Source organism: Phaenicophaeus curvirostris, chromosome 1, assembly GCF_032191515.1.
Source record: "Phaenicophaeus curvirostris isolate KB17595 chromosome 1, BPBGC_Pcur_1.0, whole genome shotgun sequence".
NCBI classification, from domain to species: domain Eukaryota; kingdom Metazoa; phylum Chordata; class Aves; order Cuculiformes; family Cuculidae; genus Phaenicophaeus; species Phaenicophaeus curvirostris.
Window position 1 is genome coordinate 202,711,804 of NC_091392.1, and position 19,691 is coordinate 202,731,494.

The 19,691-nt window shown below is 41.4% G+C and overlaps 1 protein-coding gene across 2 annotated transcripts in view; it reads right to left on the reverse strand.

Annotated features, from left to right (window-relative positions):
- Window positions 1-1,383: 1,383 nt before the first annotated feature.
- ZC3H12C (zinc finger CCCH-type containing 12C) overlaps window positions 1,384-19,691 on the reverse strand; it is a 45,012-nt gene continuing 26,704 nt past the window's right edge. For both annotated transcript variants that reach the window (XM_069883491.1, XM_069883492.1), the window contains exons 3-6: window positions 14,565-14,704; window positions 11,780-12,014; window positions 10,199-10,305; window positions 1,384-7,169 (exon numbers count right to left, since the gene is read on the reverse strand). In XM_069883491.1, the coding sequence (XP_069739592.1) occupies window positions 5,773-7,169; window positions 10,199-10,305; window positions 11,780-12,014; window positions 14,565-14,704 (1,879 nt within the window). In that variant the 3' untranslated portion in view covers window positions 1,384-5,772. The remainder of the gene's footprint in view (window positions 7,170-10,198; window positions 10,306-11,779; window positions 12,015-14,564; window positions 14,705-19,691) is intronic.

Consider the following 19,691-nt stretch of genomic DNA (forward strand, 5'->3'; position numbering starts at 1 on the left):
TTATTACTACTATTAAACAAAAACAGCCCATCAATGAGGAAAATGAATCTTTATTTTTTTTTTTCTCTAAAAGCAGAATCCATGTACATGGCTTTTTGTATCGTTTAGAAGGTGGTTTTACGATGTGAATAGTCACATCACAGAAATAATACAGAACAACCAGGGAAGGAACGAAGAGCCACTTTGACAATTGCTTTATCAAATAGTCCGAACGTAATTTTTAACTAATGTTTTTGCCAGAGCGGACTTCAGGACAATACTGAAATCTCACCTACTCAACACAAATACAGAGATAACGAGGGGAAAAAAACTACACAAACACAATTATTGCTGCTTTATCTGCATTTCTGTTTCCTTGCGGAATGTTGTGTAATATGCTGGTAAAACAAGGTTTTAAATATCAGCTTCATTAAGAATGTCATTCACCTAAAAAAAAAAGTAACCAACCAGCCAACCTGTCTTGGTAAATCAGACTTCATCTGAGATCAAGAGCAAATAGTCTCATTTTACAAAAAGTGGAGAAGTTTTGTTTTACAAGGTGAAGAGTAGATTGTTCCACCTTCGAACCAGAGCATGGATGTGCATAAACATCTAAATCGATTTGGTTTCTAGGTGTTCCCAATGACCATGAAGTGCGATCCTGGCTGAATGATCTACTTGCAGCAGTGAGATCCCACCGCTCTCTGGGAGTGGGCAGTTCCCAGCTGTGCTCCTCAAGGCTCCCAGTCCTCCCGCACTTACACACACACACCAGCTTTATTCAGGTCTTCTCTAGTGCCACTCAAATAACTGGCCCAGGCGAGTACTTGTGCTCAAGTTGGGCGTATGTGTAAGTGTTCAGGAGACTATTGAGTCCAACAGGAGCTCTATGGCAATCGTTGAGGCTAAGGGATAAACAGAGTAATAGATACTTAAAACACAAGTTATGACAACCCTTTAAGACCTGAAAATTGAAGCTGGGAAATTATTTAAAGCATAATTGTAACTATGAACACCACAGTGTATGCGATAGTGCCTGTATCAACATCTCAGACATACTTGGCACTGCCAAGAAAACCCGGTGTACAGGAGGAGGATTCATATGCAAACAGACATTTCGCATGTGATAAGGCGATGAAGATCTCAAATTTCTGATGAAGCCTTTAGATACATGAAATGTATGCTGGAACATCTAAAGATGAAGTCTGAGCATCTCTCACGTTACCTGGCAGAAGGTTAGCTGGAGTGATCATTTAACACAGATGATTTTAGGATGAGTTACATGGTTCGGCTAAACAATGTGCACATTTAATTGGGACAAAATTCTCAAACTATGCTTCTCTAAAATTTACAAAGTATATAAAATGCATGATTTGACATTTATAAAACCTCAGCCCTTTTATAAAAAAACCAAAACAAGGCCATAGTTTTGTTTTAAGTTTAAATCTATTGTTTCTTTCTTCTCATCAGTTTTATTTCCTATGATAAATAAAAAATATAAACGCCACTCCACCACGGCCTTATAACACAAGGAATAAATTAGCAAGAGTCACACTGCAAATCAAAATAAATAATTTCTAAACTATTTTTCTTAAAAAAAAATGGTCTCTTTAATTGCACAGTACTTCAAATTTTCAGTAGCGATGAAAAGTCAGTTGGGTATTTTTCTAAACGCTCCAGAGAGTACGGGAGCATTGTGTCTCATTTCTCAAGCTTTACACACCGAAACACCTTGGTCAAACCATCAACTGATAAAGCCGATAAATGCTTTGCATCTTGCTGCAGTATCTCTCGCCCGAGGCATTCAGTTCTCTGGTGCTCACCTTGCTGGAGCAAACGCCTCCGGCTTCCCATCCCGAGTGAGGTACTCTGGTTTAGACCAATAGCTTTGATATTTTTGGAAGTGTTCACCAGTAGCTACGACTTTCACAGCAGAAGATCATCAAGAGCTCAACAACAGTCCACATACTCCAAGGCTGCAAAAAGTCCCCTTCCAGGGCTTCACCAGACTGGCACGCCTTCTTTTTGGGGTGTCGCATGGACACATCAAGCTTTTGGCTCTCCCTGGAGCTTTTTTGCAGTGGAGGACCAAGCTACAATTGAGACATATCAAAGGAAATAGGAAACCTGAAAAGACCTGATCTTATCTCAGACTGTTAGCAGTAGTTTTAAACCCACTTGCCAAGCGTATGTGTGTGTATATATACATATATATATGCACACACTGAGATTACTTTAAAGAAAAGACAACAAAATGATTAATACTGTCACAGCCCAGGCATCTTTAGCTCAAAGTCAGGTATCCGTGGGACATATTTAAAAACTTTAAATACTGGCAACACATTGTTGTATACAGAACAGTTGTGGGCAGATGCCTAATGTAAATGTGCATTCAAACCACTGTGTATTTATGTACTATTCCTGATGGAGCTATAATAGCTTGGGATTGTATATAAAAATATGGAGTTTCTGCTAGGTATCAAAACAATTCTCAGCTACTGAAGACACGGGAAAGTGCTGCCCACTTCTTAACAGGGGGACATACCTAACTTGGAGGTTCCTAACCCTTCACTGCAATTCTAGCACTCAGCTGGGGCAAAGACCGTATCACTGAACTACCTTTACTGTTTAAGTCACACAGGATGTTACACGTCAGTTATTTGCATCAATAACATTGACAAATGTAGCATCTGACAAGCATCATTGCATTCATGTTTATTACTGGTGTCCTCTCTAAAGGCTGTTAAATATCAAGACCGATCTTTTCACCGTGGAGGAGTTCACATGCAACTCCTCATTCTCTCTGTTATCACAGCAAAAACAAAGGCAGTATCAAGGCCAATATCTTTTTCCACAGTAAATCTGCTTTACCCAACTTAAAAGAGTCTAAGGGGAACTAGCACATCATTGCACAACATTAAAAACCACCAAATTACTCCTGTTCTTTTACTTTTAAAGCATTTTCAGTGCTTGAGTACAAAGCACAGAACCTATTACAAGAATTCTCTAGCAATCAACACACTTTCAGGGATTCAATACTGCATTAAACATATGTGGAGGCAATCAATACTGCTTATCCAGGTCTGGGTGCTGCAGCACACAGTCCCACATGCCTCCTCGCACTGTTTTAACAACGTGGCTAAGCCTGCTGATCCAATACTCTAGGCCAGACTGCTACATCTACGTGGTAGGAAGCATTCTGATGCTCACGTGATAAGGAAAAAGACAAAACACCTCTATTATATACAAGTTTCTGTTCACGCTTAAAGGAATTCAACTTTTGGCAGAAGTAAATTCCTACATAAAAAATAAATGTAGAAACCCATTAAAAACACAAATATAACAATTGCATTATTAAAACAGCTGCATCTACACTATGGTGTAGTACTTTAGTGTAATTCGATTTTAAAAAATCTTAGTGTACAACTAAGATGAGATCCATTTCCCGGTCCAAACCTCAGCGTCAGTGCTGCATCGATCTCGACATTAAAACATGCTCTACGGATGGCGACCAACCAAATCCAGGGAAAAATTGTTGCCACAGGTGAAGAGGTCCTCTCCCTAACCAGACAATGCAGGACAGATGGCACAGAGCCCCTCGGGTGTCACCGCAGGGGCCGGCGACGGCAGATCCCGCAGCACGTCAGCAGTGGAAGCTGCATGAGCACTACGTCCTGAATTGGTTTGCTGAACACGGTTCAGATTATTGGATATGTCTATAAGCACAATGCTCTTTAGAAGCATTAACTGTATACCCAAACCCTACTTGCTGCAACACACAGTGTCACACAAGTAGTGAAAACGTCTTCGTATTCAAAGGTGCTTGGACATCATTTTCAGGCAGCATTTTACCTTTATTTTAGTGAGTCCCCACTACAAAGATTTTAGAAGGAAGAAGATGCCAATAGTTTCATTTTTCTTTTTTTTTTTTTAATACGTGAAATTGAGACAGACACCTAAATAAATATTTACTTTTACTTGCCTAAGCCTATTCTATGTCTGAAATCTCTAATTTTTTAAATAAGGGATAAAATGTTGCCCAAAATACTAGTTATAGGTATACGTCTGTGTTTCTACTAAATCTACAAATCAAAATAGTTCTCAGTTAAAAAGATACAATTTGTATCAACAGTAAAAGGTACTTTCTGGTTCTTCAGGGCCTTACTTTAAGTTCCAGCAAGTGTAACAAAAATATCAGCAGTAATAGTGTAAATTAGTGATGTTTTTTTTAACACTGAACATCGTTACAATGGATGGAAATCTAAAACTGTCGGCAACTGACTATGTCACATAAGTAGATCTGACATCAATTGCAAAAATCTATTCTATTACATATATATATAAAAGTTTACGAGGTGCTAGTAAAACCCATGACTTAAAACCAGAAATATCCCTTACTAATACTAAACCAGACTTGGTTCGCCTGTTTCTAAAACTACACTATTTGTGGCAAGAATCAGGCCTACATGATGCAACAGGCCAGAAACTAATTTCAGGAACACATATGGTATCTTTTCTCCTGCTAACCCTCCCCCCACCAACTGAAAAAGAAAGGAAAAAAAAAAAAGTTTAAGTTATTACTTTGAGCTACAATATCATTACCATAGTGCAGTTAATAAATGTTGCATATCCTCAACACACAAACCTTTTCAGGCCAGCCTTGATAAATAGCAAGAAAAATCAAACAGTATCTTAAATATAAAACTTGCATTGAGATAATTAAATTCATTTAAAAACAGGTAAATATTTTATGAAAAGCGTATTATATCCAGTACACTTGTGCAGCAATACAAAAGAAAACACATAAACCAACTAGACGGGACCCTATGATTTCAGGCCCCTTTCTACGGACCAGAAATACACCGAGCTGGGTAACAATACACAGGAACTGAAACAAAAGCGTCTGGTTTGGGGAGGTTCTGAGCATTTGCAGCATCTGTTAGGTTCAAAGTAGGCTGCAAATTCTCAGCATCTTTGAAAACCAGGCAATAAGGCTTTTACCTTCTCCATAAATTAGCAAAAAAAGAAACTAAAGATATTTTTTTTCTCCTCTGATTGCGTCTGATCTTACCAATCAACTGCATCAACAAGACAGGTAACTAAACAAAACAAGGAAAGTAATCAAAAGTGCCATACTATAAATTACCAATATATTGTTACCCACTTCACTGTTCACTGGTAACTTAATTATTTGTTTAAAAAAATGAAGTCAGTGCTGTAGTAAATCTTTGTTTCCTATAAATAGATTATTATAGCACAAAAAAGCTCACGAACAAACAAACAAACATACTCATGGTGTAAAAAGTTCAAAAACTTGGCTTGAAAAATTGCCTGCCAGAAATAGCAAAATCCTCTTTCTGCAGGTTGTTTTGATACTAGGCAGCCCAAGGACAAACACCCAGCAAGTTTAAAAACGAAAACAAAAATCCCAACAACATGTAAAACAAGGATAGAAAGTGCTGCATATAAACCCCTGATGCACCAAAGATTATAACCAGAGACCACAGATTTTTTTTTTTATATATAGATATAGATATATATTAATTTAAACTGGAACATTCTCCAGCTGTGAAAATAGCCATTTAAAAATTTTCAAACTAGAACACAAACCAAATCTGGTACTCCCGATGCATGGGGCTATACATACAGACTCCATGATACAGTATTTCACACAAACGGATTACTATATAACCTCCTTGCTGAGAAGGAGATCCCAAATGCTATTGTAGCAAACCTCCCTCAGCATTAGAGCTGAGCTGAAAACTACTAGACACCACAAAGATGCATCATCTCTCAATAACCTAGCTGAGATTTTTCCACTAAGATGGCTGCAGCGAGCTGCTGAGCGTCCATCACGTGAGGGTTCTTCTTCATAACGATCCTCACAAGATCTGGGGGGAAGATGTTGCAGAGGTTAATGTAAACCTTCTCCCGGGTGTCTTGGTGCCTTGGAGGGTCTTGAGGGATTCCGCAGTAGGGTACGCGCCAGGTCTGGTCCTGCTGTTCGGGTAAGCTTTGGAAGGCAAACTGCTCGTAACACGGCTGCGTGGGGTTGCTTGGCAAGGAGTAGGTCTGGCGGTAGCCGTATGCATCCACCCCGTAACTCTGCCTATCCCAGCTCCCAAGCCCATCTTGGCCAGAATAAGGCTTTCTGTGTCTTAATGGAGAATTATCATATAAACGCGAGTCTGAAACGCTGTCTATTCTTGTGGACACGAGGGCTCTCCCCATATGCATGGTCTTCGAATGTGACGAACTCTGAGACGGAGAGTAGTCATTTGGACAACTAGAACGAGCGCTGATGGTCGGATGCTGTAGATGCACGGCCATGTATGGAATTGGAGGTTTGTAGTGATGCTTTGGTTCTTCATGACTGTAACTTTGCACTCGTGTGAGAGGCTCGTGGTAACTCTGCAGAAAGGGCTGAGTGTTAAGGCGGCCATGGGGGTGCATATGTTGGCACTTCAAGTTCTCCTCTAGCTGTGGGTCAGGCGAACTCATGTAAGAGCGGTCGTTGTAACCCACATAGGAATCACTACTACCACAGCTAACGCTCCCTTCGCTGCTGCAGTCAGAAGCTACAGAGCTAATCCTATAATCTGTGTCCAAGGAGAAGCGCCTTTCTGGACTACGTGGACCAGACATACTTAGATTTGAATATGTGCTCAGCATAGAGTAATAACCTACATCTACAGGAGACTCACATTTTGGATACTGGTCATAAGGCATTGGCGTTCCGTGATTTTTGGTTCCCATCATCACCGTAGGATACTGTCCCTGTGGTCTTTGATCCTGAGTTGGGAAGTGAACTCCAGATGGAAGGCCGTTAGCTAAAGGTGCAGTACTTTGGGGTTTTGCAGTAGAGGAACTTGGTATGCTAACTAAGGAAGGTACAGACCTGGTTTCCAATTTGTTTTTGGTGGGAAGCTTTTCCTCCAAGTCTTGATAGACTTGAGTCCTTATACTAGGATCCGACTGCCTCTTTGGAGCAGCACGCTTCAGCTCAGAAGTGCCATCATTTTTAGTGCTACAGGGAACGCTATTGCTTTTTACCAGTCCTCCTTCACTTGTAGTTTTGGCAGCTGTGCTTCTAGACATGGCACGAAGTTCATCAGCTACAGATCGCTGAGGCTGATTTCCTCTTTCCGGATGGTAGTATTTACATTTGTGTCCATAGGTACATTTCTTCCCTATTAATACAAACATAATCAGACAAAAAACTTGAACCAAAATCTCTTAACCTCCCCCATTTAAAGTTTTACTGATGGTTTAAAAGATCATATAATGGTTTGGGTTGCAAGGGACCATAAAGATCATCCAGTTCCAACCCCCCTGACATGGGCAGGGACACCTCCCACCAGACCAGGCTGCCCAAGGCCCCATCCAACCTGGCCTTGAACACCTCCAGGAATGGGGCAGCCACAACTGCCCTGGGCAACCTGTGCCAGTGCCTCACCACCTTCAGCGTGAAGAATTTCTTTCTAATGTCTAATCTAAATCTTCCCCCTTCCAATTTAAAGCCATTCCCCCTTGTCCTATCACTACATGCCTTTGTGAAAAGTCCCTCCCCAGCTTTCCAATAGCTCCTTTCAGGAACTGGAAGACTGCTCTAAGGTCTCCCTGGAGCCTTCTGTTGCTTCAAGGTAGCTCAGTCTATTTTCTGGAAGAAAACTTAGCTATGACCAAAGCATATTAGAAAAGTGCTTTCTGGAGCCTGCAGAATTTAGATGCTGTTTTGGATCTATTTCTATGAATAGAGGAGGGCAGACTTTGGCCTGTTCAGGACACTAGTTGAGAGACCCTTGGGAGACAGTCCTGAAGGGCAAAGGGATCCATGAAAGCTGGACATTCTTCAAGAAGGAAATCTTAAAGGTGCAGAAGCAGACTGTCCCCATGTGCTCCAAGTGAAACTGGTGGGAAAAATGATGTCTGGCTAACAGGGAGCTAGCACTCAGGAAAAGAAAAAAAGGCTGTTTACCCTTATGAAAGAAAGGGCAGGCAACTCAAAAAGAGTATAGGGATCTCGTTAGGTCACACAGAGAGGAAATTGGAAAGACAAGTGCTCAGCTAGAACTCAACCTGGCCACTGTTCTAATGGATAACAGAAATTGTTTTAACAACTATATTAACAACAGAAATAGCAAAGGAGAATCTCCATCCTTAACTGGATGCGGCAGGGAATTTTGCCACCAAGGATGAGGAAAAGGCTAACATACTTAATGCCTTCTTTGCATCAGTCTTTAATAGTCAGACCAGTTATCCCCAGGATATTCAGCCCCCTGAGTTGAAAGACAGATGGAGAGCAGAATAACCCCCCCCATCCATAATCCAGGAGAAAGTAGTTAACAACCTGCTATGCCACCTGGACCCTCACAGGTCTATGGAGCCAGATGGGATCCACCCAAGAGTACTAAGCGAGCTGGTGGAGGAGCTTGCCAAGCGGCTTTTATCATTTATCAGCAGTCCTGGTTAACAGGGGAGGTCCCACATGACTGAGGCCAATGTGATGCCCAAGGAGGGCTGGAAGGAGGATCTGGGGAACTACAGGCATGTCAGCCTGACCTCGATACCAGGAAAGATTACGGAGCAGTTCATCTTCAGCGTGCCCACCAGGCATGTGCAAATCAAGCAGGAGATCAGGCCCAGACAGCACGGGCTTGTGAAAAGTAAGTTCTGCTTGACCAACCTGATCTCCTTCTCTGACCAGGTGACCTGCCTGGTGGATGAGGGAAAGGCTGTGGATGTTACTTACCTGGACTTCAGTAAAGCTTTTGATACTGTCTCTCACAGCATTCTCCTAGAGGAGCTGATTGCTTATGGCTTGGATGGGCATACATTTCACTGAGTAAAAATCTGGCTGGATGGCCGAGCCCAGAACGTTGTGGTGAACAGAGCTAAACCCAGCTGGCAGCCGGTCACACGTGGTGTTTCTCAATGCTCAGTATTGTGGTCAGTTCTGTTTAACATCTTTATCAATGATCTGGATGAGGTGACTGAGTGCTCCCTTGCTAAGTTTGTGGACAACACCAACTTAGGCAAGAGTGTTGATCTGCTCGAGGGAAGAAAGGCTTCACAGTGGGATCTGGACAGGCTGGATCAATGGGCCAAGGCCAACTGTAAGAAATCCAACAAAGCCAAGTGCTGGGTCCTGCACTTTCGTCACTCACCACTGTGCAATGCTACAGGTGTGGGGAAGAGTGGCTGGAAAGCTGCCCAGCAGAAAAGAATCTGGGCTTGTTGGCTGACAGTTGGCTGAATATAAGCCAGCAGTGTGCTCAGGTCGCCATGAAGGCGATGAGCCCCAGGAGGATACAAGCCTCAGGAGGATTGTACCAGAAATGGTGAGGCCAGCTTGACCAGAGAGGTGGTGATTGTGCCCCTGTACTCAGTGCTGGTGAGACTGTGCCTCGAATATTGTGTTCAGCTTTGGGCCCCTCACTACAAGAAGGATATTGAGGTGCCGGAGTGTGCCCAGAGGAGGGCGACAAAGCTGGTGAAGGACCTGGAACACAAGTCTTATAAGGAGTGGCTGAGGGAGTTGGGATTGTTTAGTCTGGAGAAGAGGAGGCTGAAGGGACCTTATGACTCTCTACAAGCACCTGAAAGGGGGTTGTAGTAAGATAGGTGTTGGTCCCTTCTCCCAAGTAACAAGCAATAGAATGAGAAGAAATGGCCTCAAGTTCCATCAGGGGAAGTTTAGATTGGATATTTGGAAAAAAAATTCTTTACTGAAAGAGTGGTGAAGTACCAGAACAGGCTGCTCAGGGAAGTGGTGGAGTCACTATCCCTGGAAGTGTTCAAAAAAACGTGTAGACATGGCATTTGGGGAAATGGTTTAGTAGGCATGGTAGTGTCGGGCTAACACAGAATCACACAGAATCACAGAATAACCAGGTTGGAAGAGACCCACCGGATCATCAAGTCCAACCGTTCCTATCAAACACTATCTTAGAAGTCTTTTCCAATCTTAATGATTCTATGAATGATTAGTAAAGCTGCTCCTTTAGTTCAACTGGTAGATAGAAATGTTCTCTGAACAGCACGTAAAAAAAATAAATGCAGTTTCCATCATCAGCTCAGCATTTCAAGCACCCTCAGGCTAATGTAACAATGTAATACCTTCCATTTAAAAGCTTTTATTTTTGGCAGTGTTGAAGTAAAACAGAGGCTTCGGGAACCCAGTCCCACCGGTACCAAAAATAGGCTTAAATCAACTTACCATATGGACATGGTTGCTTCTTATGTTCTGGCACAATAGGCTTCTTCCGAAGAAAATTGTCCAGACTGGGACCATGGCGGCCAAGAGGATCATCAGGAGGCATAAATCTATAAAACAACAAAAAGAAAAGTATTATAGAAACACATAAACCTTTTCACATTCCTTATGCAATAACAAAGAATGCCATGACTGTGTCCTACACCACAACCTGTCATAATGACATTTTTAAGCCTGAGTACTTTTAAAGCTGTTTTGAAAGGCCTCCTTTCTACTGCAGGTACTGCCCAAGAGAGAAGTCCTGGAAACAGATGGTACAAACACCCCTAGTGTCTTTAGTCTTGCTCAGCTGACTGTGGCAAAGCAGGGCTGCACACAATCCATTCATAAATCAAAGTAAGGGCAGCAATACAAATAGCGATGTCTTAAAACGCTACAACTAACTTTGCAAAACTATGGTGATTGTCTCCTGCATCAGTACTTAGACACTAGGATACAAGTACCTGCTTGGCAGAGTAACGAGTCCCTTCCACAACAAGAAGACACCTGTAAAAACTGCAGTTGATCTGTATGCTGCGCTATGAAGATACCACAGATGGATCTAAGCAGACAGTTTAACTAGAAACCTCCTGAGGTTCATTCCAACATGGGTTTTTCTATGGAGCTTATTTTTTCCAGGATTTTAGGAGCCCAACCGCAAGCACTCAAAAATGCTGCCTCAGTATGTCAACAGATTGGAATATTATACCATAGTATACAGCAAATATAGCACATAGAATCAAAGAATCACAGAATCGTTAGGTTGGAAAAGACCTTAAAGATCATCGACTCCAACCATACCTTTCCACTACTAAATCATATCTCCAAGCACCTCATCCACCTGCCTTTTAAATACCTCCAGGGATGGTGACTCAACCACCTCCCTGGGCAGCCTCTGCCAGTGCCTGAGAACCCCTTCCGTGCAAAAATTTTTCCTAATGTCCAATCTAAACTTCCCCTGATGCAGCTTAAGGCCATTCTCTCTTGTCCTATCACCTGTTACTTGGGAGAAGAGACCAACCCCCATCTCTCTACAACCTTCTTTTAGCCAGTTGTAGAGAGCATAAGGCCTCCCGTCAGCCTCCTTTTCTCCAGGCCAAACAAGCCCAGTTCCCTCAGCTGCTCCTCAAAAGGCTTGTTCTCCAACCCTTTCACCAGCTTCATTCCCCTTCTCTCGATGCACTCCAGCACCTCAATGTTTTTCTTGTAGTGAGGGGCCCAAAACTGAACACAGGATTCAAGATGTGGCTTCACCAGTGCTGAGTACAAGTAGAGAATCACTTTCCTGGTCAAAGTATACATTGGCATGCACCAAAAGAGGAAAAAATCAGCAGAAAAAGATATAAAGATATTGTGATAGAGAAAATTAGCAAAAGACAGAGTTTGATTACTTCTAATCAGAAGACCAAATCTATGATCGAGTATACCTCTTGTTTTCCTGCATTTACTTAATAATCTGAGTTCAAGATAAGAAATTCATGCAAGTCTTCAAACTGCCCTTTCCTCAACTATTTTAGTGGCACAGATAAAGACATAATGACTTACTTGTCATTAACAAATGAATACATTAGCAAGCGTTCATCAATGAACTTCTTCCATTCAGGCTTTTCATTAGCCAGATCCCTGTAGTTATCATTAGAAACAATAATGCCATCTGACTCAAAGGCCAACTTCACTATAAATCGGTCATCGTAGCACACCACCCTCCTCCCTTGCACTCGGCGGGATGGCGTGAACACAAGAATCTTCTCCTTTTCTAATTTACGCAGGATTTCTTGATCTAAAAGGAATAAGAATCAAAAGTAAAAAAGAAAAAGAAAGAAAAGATGTTTGTTTCAACTCCAAAGACATTAGTTTTGAGAAAGAAAACCCAAGCATTTAGGACTAAACATGTCTTAAATGGTTATAGTCCACCAGAATGTGTCTTATATATGATATTTAAACTTACAGTAAGCAGTCAACTGACAACACTTTACATAAAAGAAAACCCCAAACCAAATAAAAATCTCCTGTTCCACACTATTCTATTCTAATGGCTCAGACTAACGGGACTGCCTCATAAACGTTTCTGCCCCTCAAGAAAAAGTGTCACTACTCGTATCCACAAGGACTAGAAAACCCATGTTCTGTACAAACACTCAGGCTCTTCACAAATGTCAGCAGCATTCTCTTAAAAGACATTGAATGCCATCTTGTAACCAAGATATTTTGGAGATTTTTTTGTTCATTTTATTTATACCGAGTAATAGTTCAGAATGCATATTTCCTTGAAGGGTTTACAGCTTTATATATATATATAAAGTGATATCAAATCCAGACAGATTTCTCTTTAATCCTGCTAAATAAGAGTGCTTAGCATTTTATCTAATTCCTTCTTGCCCTACACAAAAGCATTTTCTCTTTCTTTGTGTGGGAACTGGAGATCCTTAGGCGCTCTGAAATATGGCCTAAACAGCGTGGTTTGAACCAAGAGCCTGGATGTAGCACCAGTGCACCTTGCTCTGGAGCGCATATTCCTTGTGTGGATTCTCCTAGCTATCGCTTTCCTCAGAGCAGTCAAGCTATGAAGAAAAATAAACAAAAAACTACGCAATGCCTAAAACAGCAGAAGATGCTTGCATAGTGAATATGAGTCAGGGCTCTTAATAATGGTTTAGATCTCAAATAACTCAACTGTTTTGTCGCACAAGAAACTTGACAGGGAACATGTTCCATCTAGAAAAAGAAAAGACTCCAACAGGAAGAAAACCAGCATTAACATTATATATAAGCAATATATTTGATTTAAGCATTTACCTGCTTAGCAGAATAAGCACAAGAATTTAAATGAAATCCAATTTTTTTTGTATTCACCATCCCCCACCCCACCATGAACAGGAGGGGGATGGAAGGTGATTTTTTTTCCCCTACTAAGGAAGAACAAGAAAATGTGCCATGTGATGACTGGCTGGTAATAATAAGAAATATGCAGCTGTCTTTTAGTCCAAGAAGCTTCTCATGAATACTGACAGACTAGAACCATACTCATATTAGTCATCAAAGACTTTTTCAAAATTCCAGGTGGCTGCATATTTCAGGTGCGTAGCTCTGGAAATGGAGTATCAGCACAATGCTTTTTACAAGACTGGTAGCAAACAGACTCCCTGCTAAGAAAACTGAAGAACGTCTGTTTTATAGAAAATACAACAACCTGCTTTGGTCTTCCTCCCATTTTCAGGGACTGATCTTTCATTGCTAGACGACTGGTCCATTCTAAGTCTTGCTACTTTCTCAAAATGTCTTTTGGGACTTCTAATCCTACCCGCAGATCTAGAAGATGTCACAATTTATTTATAAATAGCCAAATCTTTATCACTTAGTCAATGCTCTTCTCATACCTTGAACACTAGTACGGTGAAAGAGAAAGGCTTCAAGAGAAAAGCTCAACATTGCCTGTGATGAGGGGAGAACAGCAGCTTTCCAAACCTATCCTTGAATCAACTTGATATATTCTAGTAGCAATCAATCAAGCAAAGGAAATGAGATGTTGTGAAGATCTTTCTAAATATTTGAAAATGCTTGTGGTAATCACAACATGCTTCCACGTTCTTTTAGAAGCACAGCCACTACTCTCAAAACCTGCCCTCCCTTAAAAGTAGCTACGTTTAACACCACAAAACCCCCACACCCAACAACCCAATCCCTTCTCCACTCTGAATTCCTCTGAATTCTAGGTTTTTTTTTTAAACCCAAAATTCTCTGCTACTTTGACGTCAGGGCAGAGGGAGAACAACTCTTCAGCCTTCCCACAGAATCAATTATTTTAATCAAGAAATAAATGCCTCTATACCAAATATATTTTTTCTAGATAAACACATTCAAAATTAAGATTTTCAAATGCTGTCTCACTTCTGAATAGCAATGATGAAAAGAGGAACCATTCCCTTTCTGTTAGGATAATGCTTGTAACCTCAGGCTTAAGCAGTGACTCACTGCAGGTGGCCAGCAGACAGACCAGCCTGGCAGAATCTGCTCACCGCAATAAAGATCACCCAATGAATCACTAACTTCAAACCTCTTCTCTGCCAATGCCACAAGGGCATAACAGATTTAAAACCTGGCAATTTCATTCTTCAAGAAATAATTAGGAAAGTTTACCACATGAGCAGAAAAGGAGGACTTGGTGGGCATTGCTTTGGTTTTTTTTTCCTTCCTGAAGAGTGCAAGGAAGTCACTACACCAAACAATATATTACTATAGTCTTTAATTTCTAAAGATTTGTTCATTTGAGCAGTAGCACTCATGCTGTGCAAAACATCCAACAAAGTAGGGAAGGGGGAATAGAACTTACCTGTGATAAGAGCATCAGGTCTAGACTGTTCTTTCCTCCATGCTGGCACAAAAACTGTAACATCCTTGTGGCCTCTTTCCAAGAACCAATCTACTGCCAGTTTGATTCCTCGACAAGAAAATACTTCTTTGTTCCCGTGGCTGAAACACACATTAAAATTCCTTATTATGTGACTTTGCTTTTCTATGAGTGAAAATGAAGCACAGTGAAATGTGTATCTCAAAGCTAAGCTCTTCACTTGTGCCATGGTTTCTAAATCATGGAATCAAAGAATCATAGAATCACTAGGTTGGAAAAGACCTTTGAGATCATCAAGTCCACTTGATGATAAAAGGGAGCTGGGAGTCAGTCTAAACCTTGCCCAAACATTGCCATCACTTGCCAAATGGTGTGGGAGAGGGATATTAAATCTGCCAACTTCTTAGCATCTGTACAAGGATTTGACAAGTAAGGAAAAATATATGTAGGGAGTGTTAAAAATCCTCATAACCCAAACAAAAGCATGGGGTATAACAGGCACCACGGAGACTTGATGAAGGAAAGTAGGAGACCTGAAATACCAACATGAAAGAGTGCAACGTGTACAAGGAATGCCAGCAGATGAGTACAGACCATCAGTGTGCATGGTGGCAGGGGAAGAGACAGCAGAGCCTCACTGCAGAAGCTTTGGGAGATGCCATCTGAACAGCAAGAGAAGGACTTCAAGCCTAAGGGGGTGGCAGGCATTCTGCAGGACAGAGCAGGCAAACTGGAAAGACTGTCCAAAAATCAACCTGACAAAATTAAGAATTTGCTTACCGCTGCACTTCAGAAGGAAAAATTAATTGTGTTTTAAAAAAGTTATGGGGACAGTTCAGCAGAAACAGACCAGACACAAGCGAAACAAAAAAGGTGCGTCTGTTGTGCAATAACTGTCTGAGGCAGAGAGACACAATTATGTCATTTTCTAAAGGCAGACGAGTCCTCAGCCAACTTCTACATCCAGTTTCAGCCGCGACATATTACAAAAGATAAAAAGGAATGGGCAAGAATTCAAAAGAAAGTGAAACGAGACCTATGAGGAAAGGCTGAAGGAGGTGCATTTAGTCAATCTGGAGAAAAAAAACCAGCAGCTTTCCTGTGGAGGAACAAAACTATCTTCAGTATGCAGGAAGTAATCAAAATAGAGGATGGCAATTAACCACTGAAGAAGTTTCGGTAGCAGGAGGCTGCAGGGTGGCCTCTGTGAGAAGAGGTCAGGGGCTGCCCCATGCCAGGTGTGCACAAGGGAGGAGAAGGGAATGAGGGAACAGCAAGGCCAGAGGAGGAGGAGGCACTCCAAGAGGAGCAGGTACGACCCCAGCAGAACTGCAGCCTGTGGAGCACAGGAGAAAAAGCACAAGAGGAAGGAGCACCAGAAAGAAACTGCCATGTCCTGACTCCAACCCCAGCACCACATACAGAAGAGACTCAAGTGTCGCTGTGTGCAGAGAAGCGTCTGGAGTGAAGTGAGTCTGGCAAAAGGAAAGGACAGATTTTTTCCTCTAAGTATTGCAATGATAATCTTTCTTGTTTCCTATTATCTGGCTCAGTAATTAAACATTTATGTCAACTGCCTATAAACTAAGTTAAATTCCCCAGGTTGAGCCTCGCATGCAACAGTACTTGGTGACGGATTTCCCTGTCATTATTTTGACCCTTGAGTTTTCTTGCTCCTGTTCCTCGTGTTTTCACCCCTGTTCTGCTGGGTGTGGAAGCGAGCACCCAACTGGGTGGGTGCCTGTGTGCCAGACATGGACCAAACCACTGTAATCCTACTGGATAAGGAAAGAAAAATCCTTAAGTAGCGTAAGGAACAGTTAAGCAGTAAGAAGCAGCTTTCTCACCGATCAGTGGGACAGTCTGCCCATAGATTTCTGGGATCTCCTCATCAGACGCTTTGCAGAACAAGTCAGATGGCTCCTCTGAGGAGACAAGCAGCTTTTCTAAGGTCTCTCCTAACCCAACAGCTCCATGGAGCAGAACAAACACAGGGACATGGCAGAAAGCTGCTACCTTTCCCTTAGGCCGCTTGTGATGTACAGCAGGTGTGCCAAAACCTGCTTTCCACAAAGGTAAAAGACAATTCTTCTAGCATAAAGCAGTTTGTGAAGGGCATAATGTAATGATGGATAGACACAGGGATGGAATTTCTTCACTCTGAAGGTGGTGAGGCACTGGCACAGGTTGCCCAGGGAAGCTGTGGCTGCCCCATCCCTGCAGGTGTTCAAGGCCAGGTTGGATGGGACCTTGAGCAGCCTGGTCTGGTGGGAGGTGTCCCTGCCCATGGCAGGGGGGTTGGAACTGGATGATCTTTAAGGTCCCTTTCAACCCAAACCATTCTATCATTCTATGATATTGCAATTGTTGCTGGCTATAATAATCAAAGTTTGCAGATTTTTAGCTGGCACAGGGTACTCCAAGGATATTTTAAGTCCATCTTCTGTCCCTGTAAGGCTCTACTAGGAACACTGACAGAAGCAAGTTGTCTATATATCTCGGTATCCTGTTCAGCTACGGTGGAAGCCCTCTGGAATAACACATTCCCTGTTTTGTACAGTAATATCATGTAACACACAATTATATGGTAATAACACTATAATAATTAAACACATAGCAATGTTTTTTCTAGTCATGTTTTTATACTATATAATTTTTTTTGTGCCTTTTTTTTTTTTTTTTTGCTAAAGGAGTAGTATTTTTGTGTATTTCACAACTTGCAGGAAGGGAAAACCAAACCCCACACAGCTACGTCACATTTGAAAGACACATGCACAGGAAAAACGCCCAACAGTATTCCCAGCCATGGCAAGTCTAGTTACATCCCCCCGTGATGACACAAAATCAGGATGCTCGCGTGAATTCAGTGCCCAGCGGGCAGCCATGAGGCCTCCTTGCAAAGCCTGACACAAGAAGTTACTGTTCACACTATCAGCAGGTCATGTAAAACCATAAATATAATTGCAATCCATTTTAAAACAGTTGGGAAGGGCTTGTTCCAGCTGCTAAGTTCCAGTGAAATCACGGTACTGTTATTACACTAAACAATCTCCATGGTTTCAAATGGATAAAACCACTTTTCACAACTAACAGTGAACAAGTGTTTTGTTAGACTACATTTTAGTAACAGCATGTTTCTTCTTGTAACTCTGACAAGCCATTTCTGGAATGAATTCCTGCCCTCTCTGAAAGAAATGGACATTCTTGCGTATTGCTCTCCATCGGGCTGGAATTCAAGCCACAATTCTAAAGGCAAAGGGAGGACCAGGTAGGTCAGGCTCCTTTGTTTTCTCCTGTCTAATTCAAACTATTAAAATACATTCATTCAGAACATAAATTTTAAATACACTTAAACTCTAGGAAATAGAAATAGGAAAAACATTACAATACATACTAGCTTTTCCATATTGCTAAGCACTCCTTTTCAGACACGTGCTTAAGCTGGTATCCGAGTGGGTACAAATTCCAAGTAATTTAAATGATCAGTGAGAAAGTCTGTGAAAAAGATGTGCAACTAAAAATTATTCTTTTTTTTCTATTTTGTTATCATCCAGATTTGATGCTCTCTTTTTCGTGATCTTTGTGCTTCAATTTTATGATATATCATACGGTGAAAAGACTGAACTCATGCTTCATCTTCTGATTGGTTGTAAAAAAGAGGGAAAATGCTTGTATATCTTGGCTAAGAAACTTTCTTTTAAAAATCTCTTTCCAATTACTGTAAGTATGTGGGAGCTCAGAGCAGACAGAAGGAGAGCTGTAGTCCTTTGTGAGACGGGGGTGTGTACTGCTTTGGTTCTGTTTGCTGACTACATTTAATCTACCACTCTCAGATGAAGGAAGATAATGTATTTTCCTTAAGTAGTATCTATTTCTCTTCCATACCATGCATTAATGATTCTTTTTACCTCCACTTTTATATTTGGCCTGTTGAGAGCTGTGGTTTTATTTTTAAATGAAAAAGTAGTAGCGTAGCATTTCCTGAACAAAAATCAATCAAGCATTTTCTAGGCTAGAAGAGTTAGTACGAAGTGGTAACACATCTGATGAGAACATCTTTACTTTCTCTGCTACCTTTCTAGCCCCCAAACTAGAGTTTCAAGTGCCTCCCTTGGAAAGAGTTGTGGTATACACTCCTAAAACACTGACTACTTAAAATTGTTGCAAGACTTCTGGCATGCTCTAAAACAATATTCAAATGAACATGGAGCCCTCAGATTTTTAAAGCTACAAAAAACATACACTCTGAGGACAAGAAGCATCAGAGCTGAAGTCTACAGTAATGTCTATTGCAAGACACATGCAGGTCTTTATAAAACTGAAATCTGGACACATCAAGGTAGTTGCCATGTGAAACATTGATCAAAAGTAAGAACAAAACTAAAACACAGATCTGCCTGGTAAATTTAGAGAATTATCAAACTATTTTCTTCTATCATGTCATAGGAGGAAAACAGTGGTCAGCCCATGGCATAGAGAGATAAGAATTTCCATCCTGTACGATATTAGTGACTCATTAGCCTGGCAGCCTGGTTTTGTCACTAGCCTGTTTCCCCTCCCCTCTCCCCGCGCTTTTTTCGGTTTTAAAGTTCTACTAATTTCCTTATCACAGAAATTATTTGTCCTAAAACATTTCTCAGTAATTCAGGCCTTCTGACAGTCCTGCACTTATTCCTTATATGTATATTTTGCTGCTGACACAAACAGGATGAAACAGTTCCCAAATGTTTTCTTTCCATTAGACCATGACGAATTACTCCAATGCTTTGAGGTCTTCGAAGGGGAAAAAAGCCTTGGAAGCGGTAAGATCTTTCAAAACATCTTTCATCTGTAGGACTTCCAACATCAGGGCACTCTATGGAGTATGGCAAACCCAGCTGTCAGCCAGACACGCATGTGGGTGTCTGGCCGAGTAAGAGTCACGCACTCAGCAGTCAGAGGTCAAAACAGGCAAAGAGAAGTTATACTCAAAGCTGCCAGTGACAAGCTCCTATCCACATGATTGGTACTTGTTGGAAAAATATTCTTATCTCTTCCTTAAAGTGACTTCTCAAAATAATCTAAGAAACAAATCAGGCTATAAGGCAACAAAATCTGAGAAGAGGCTAC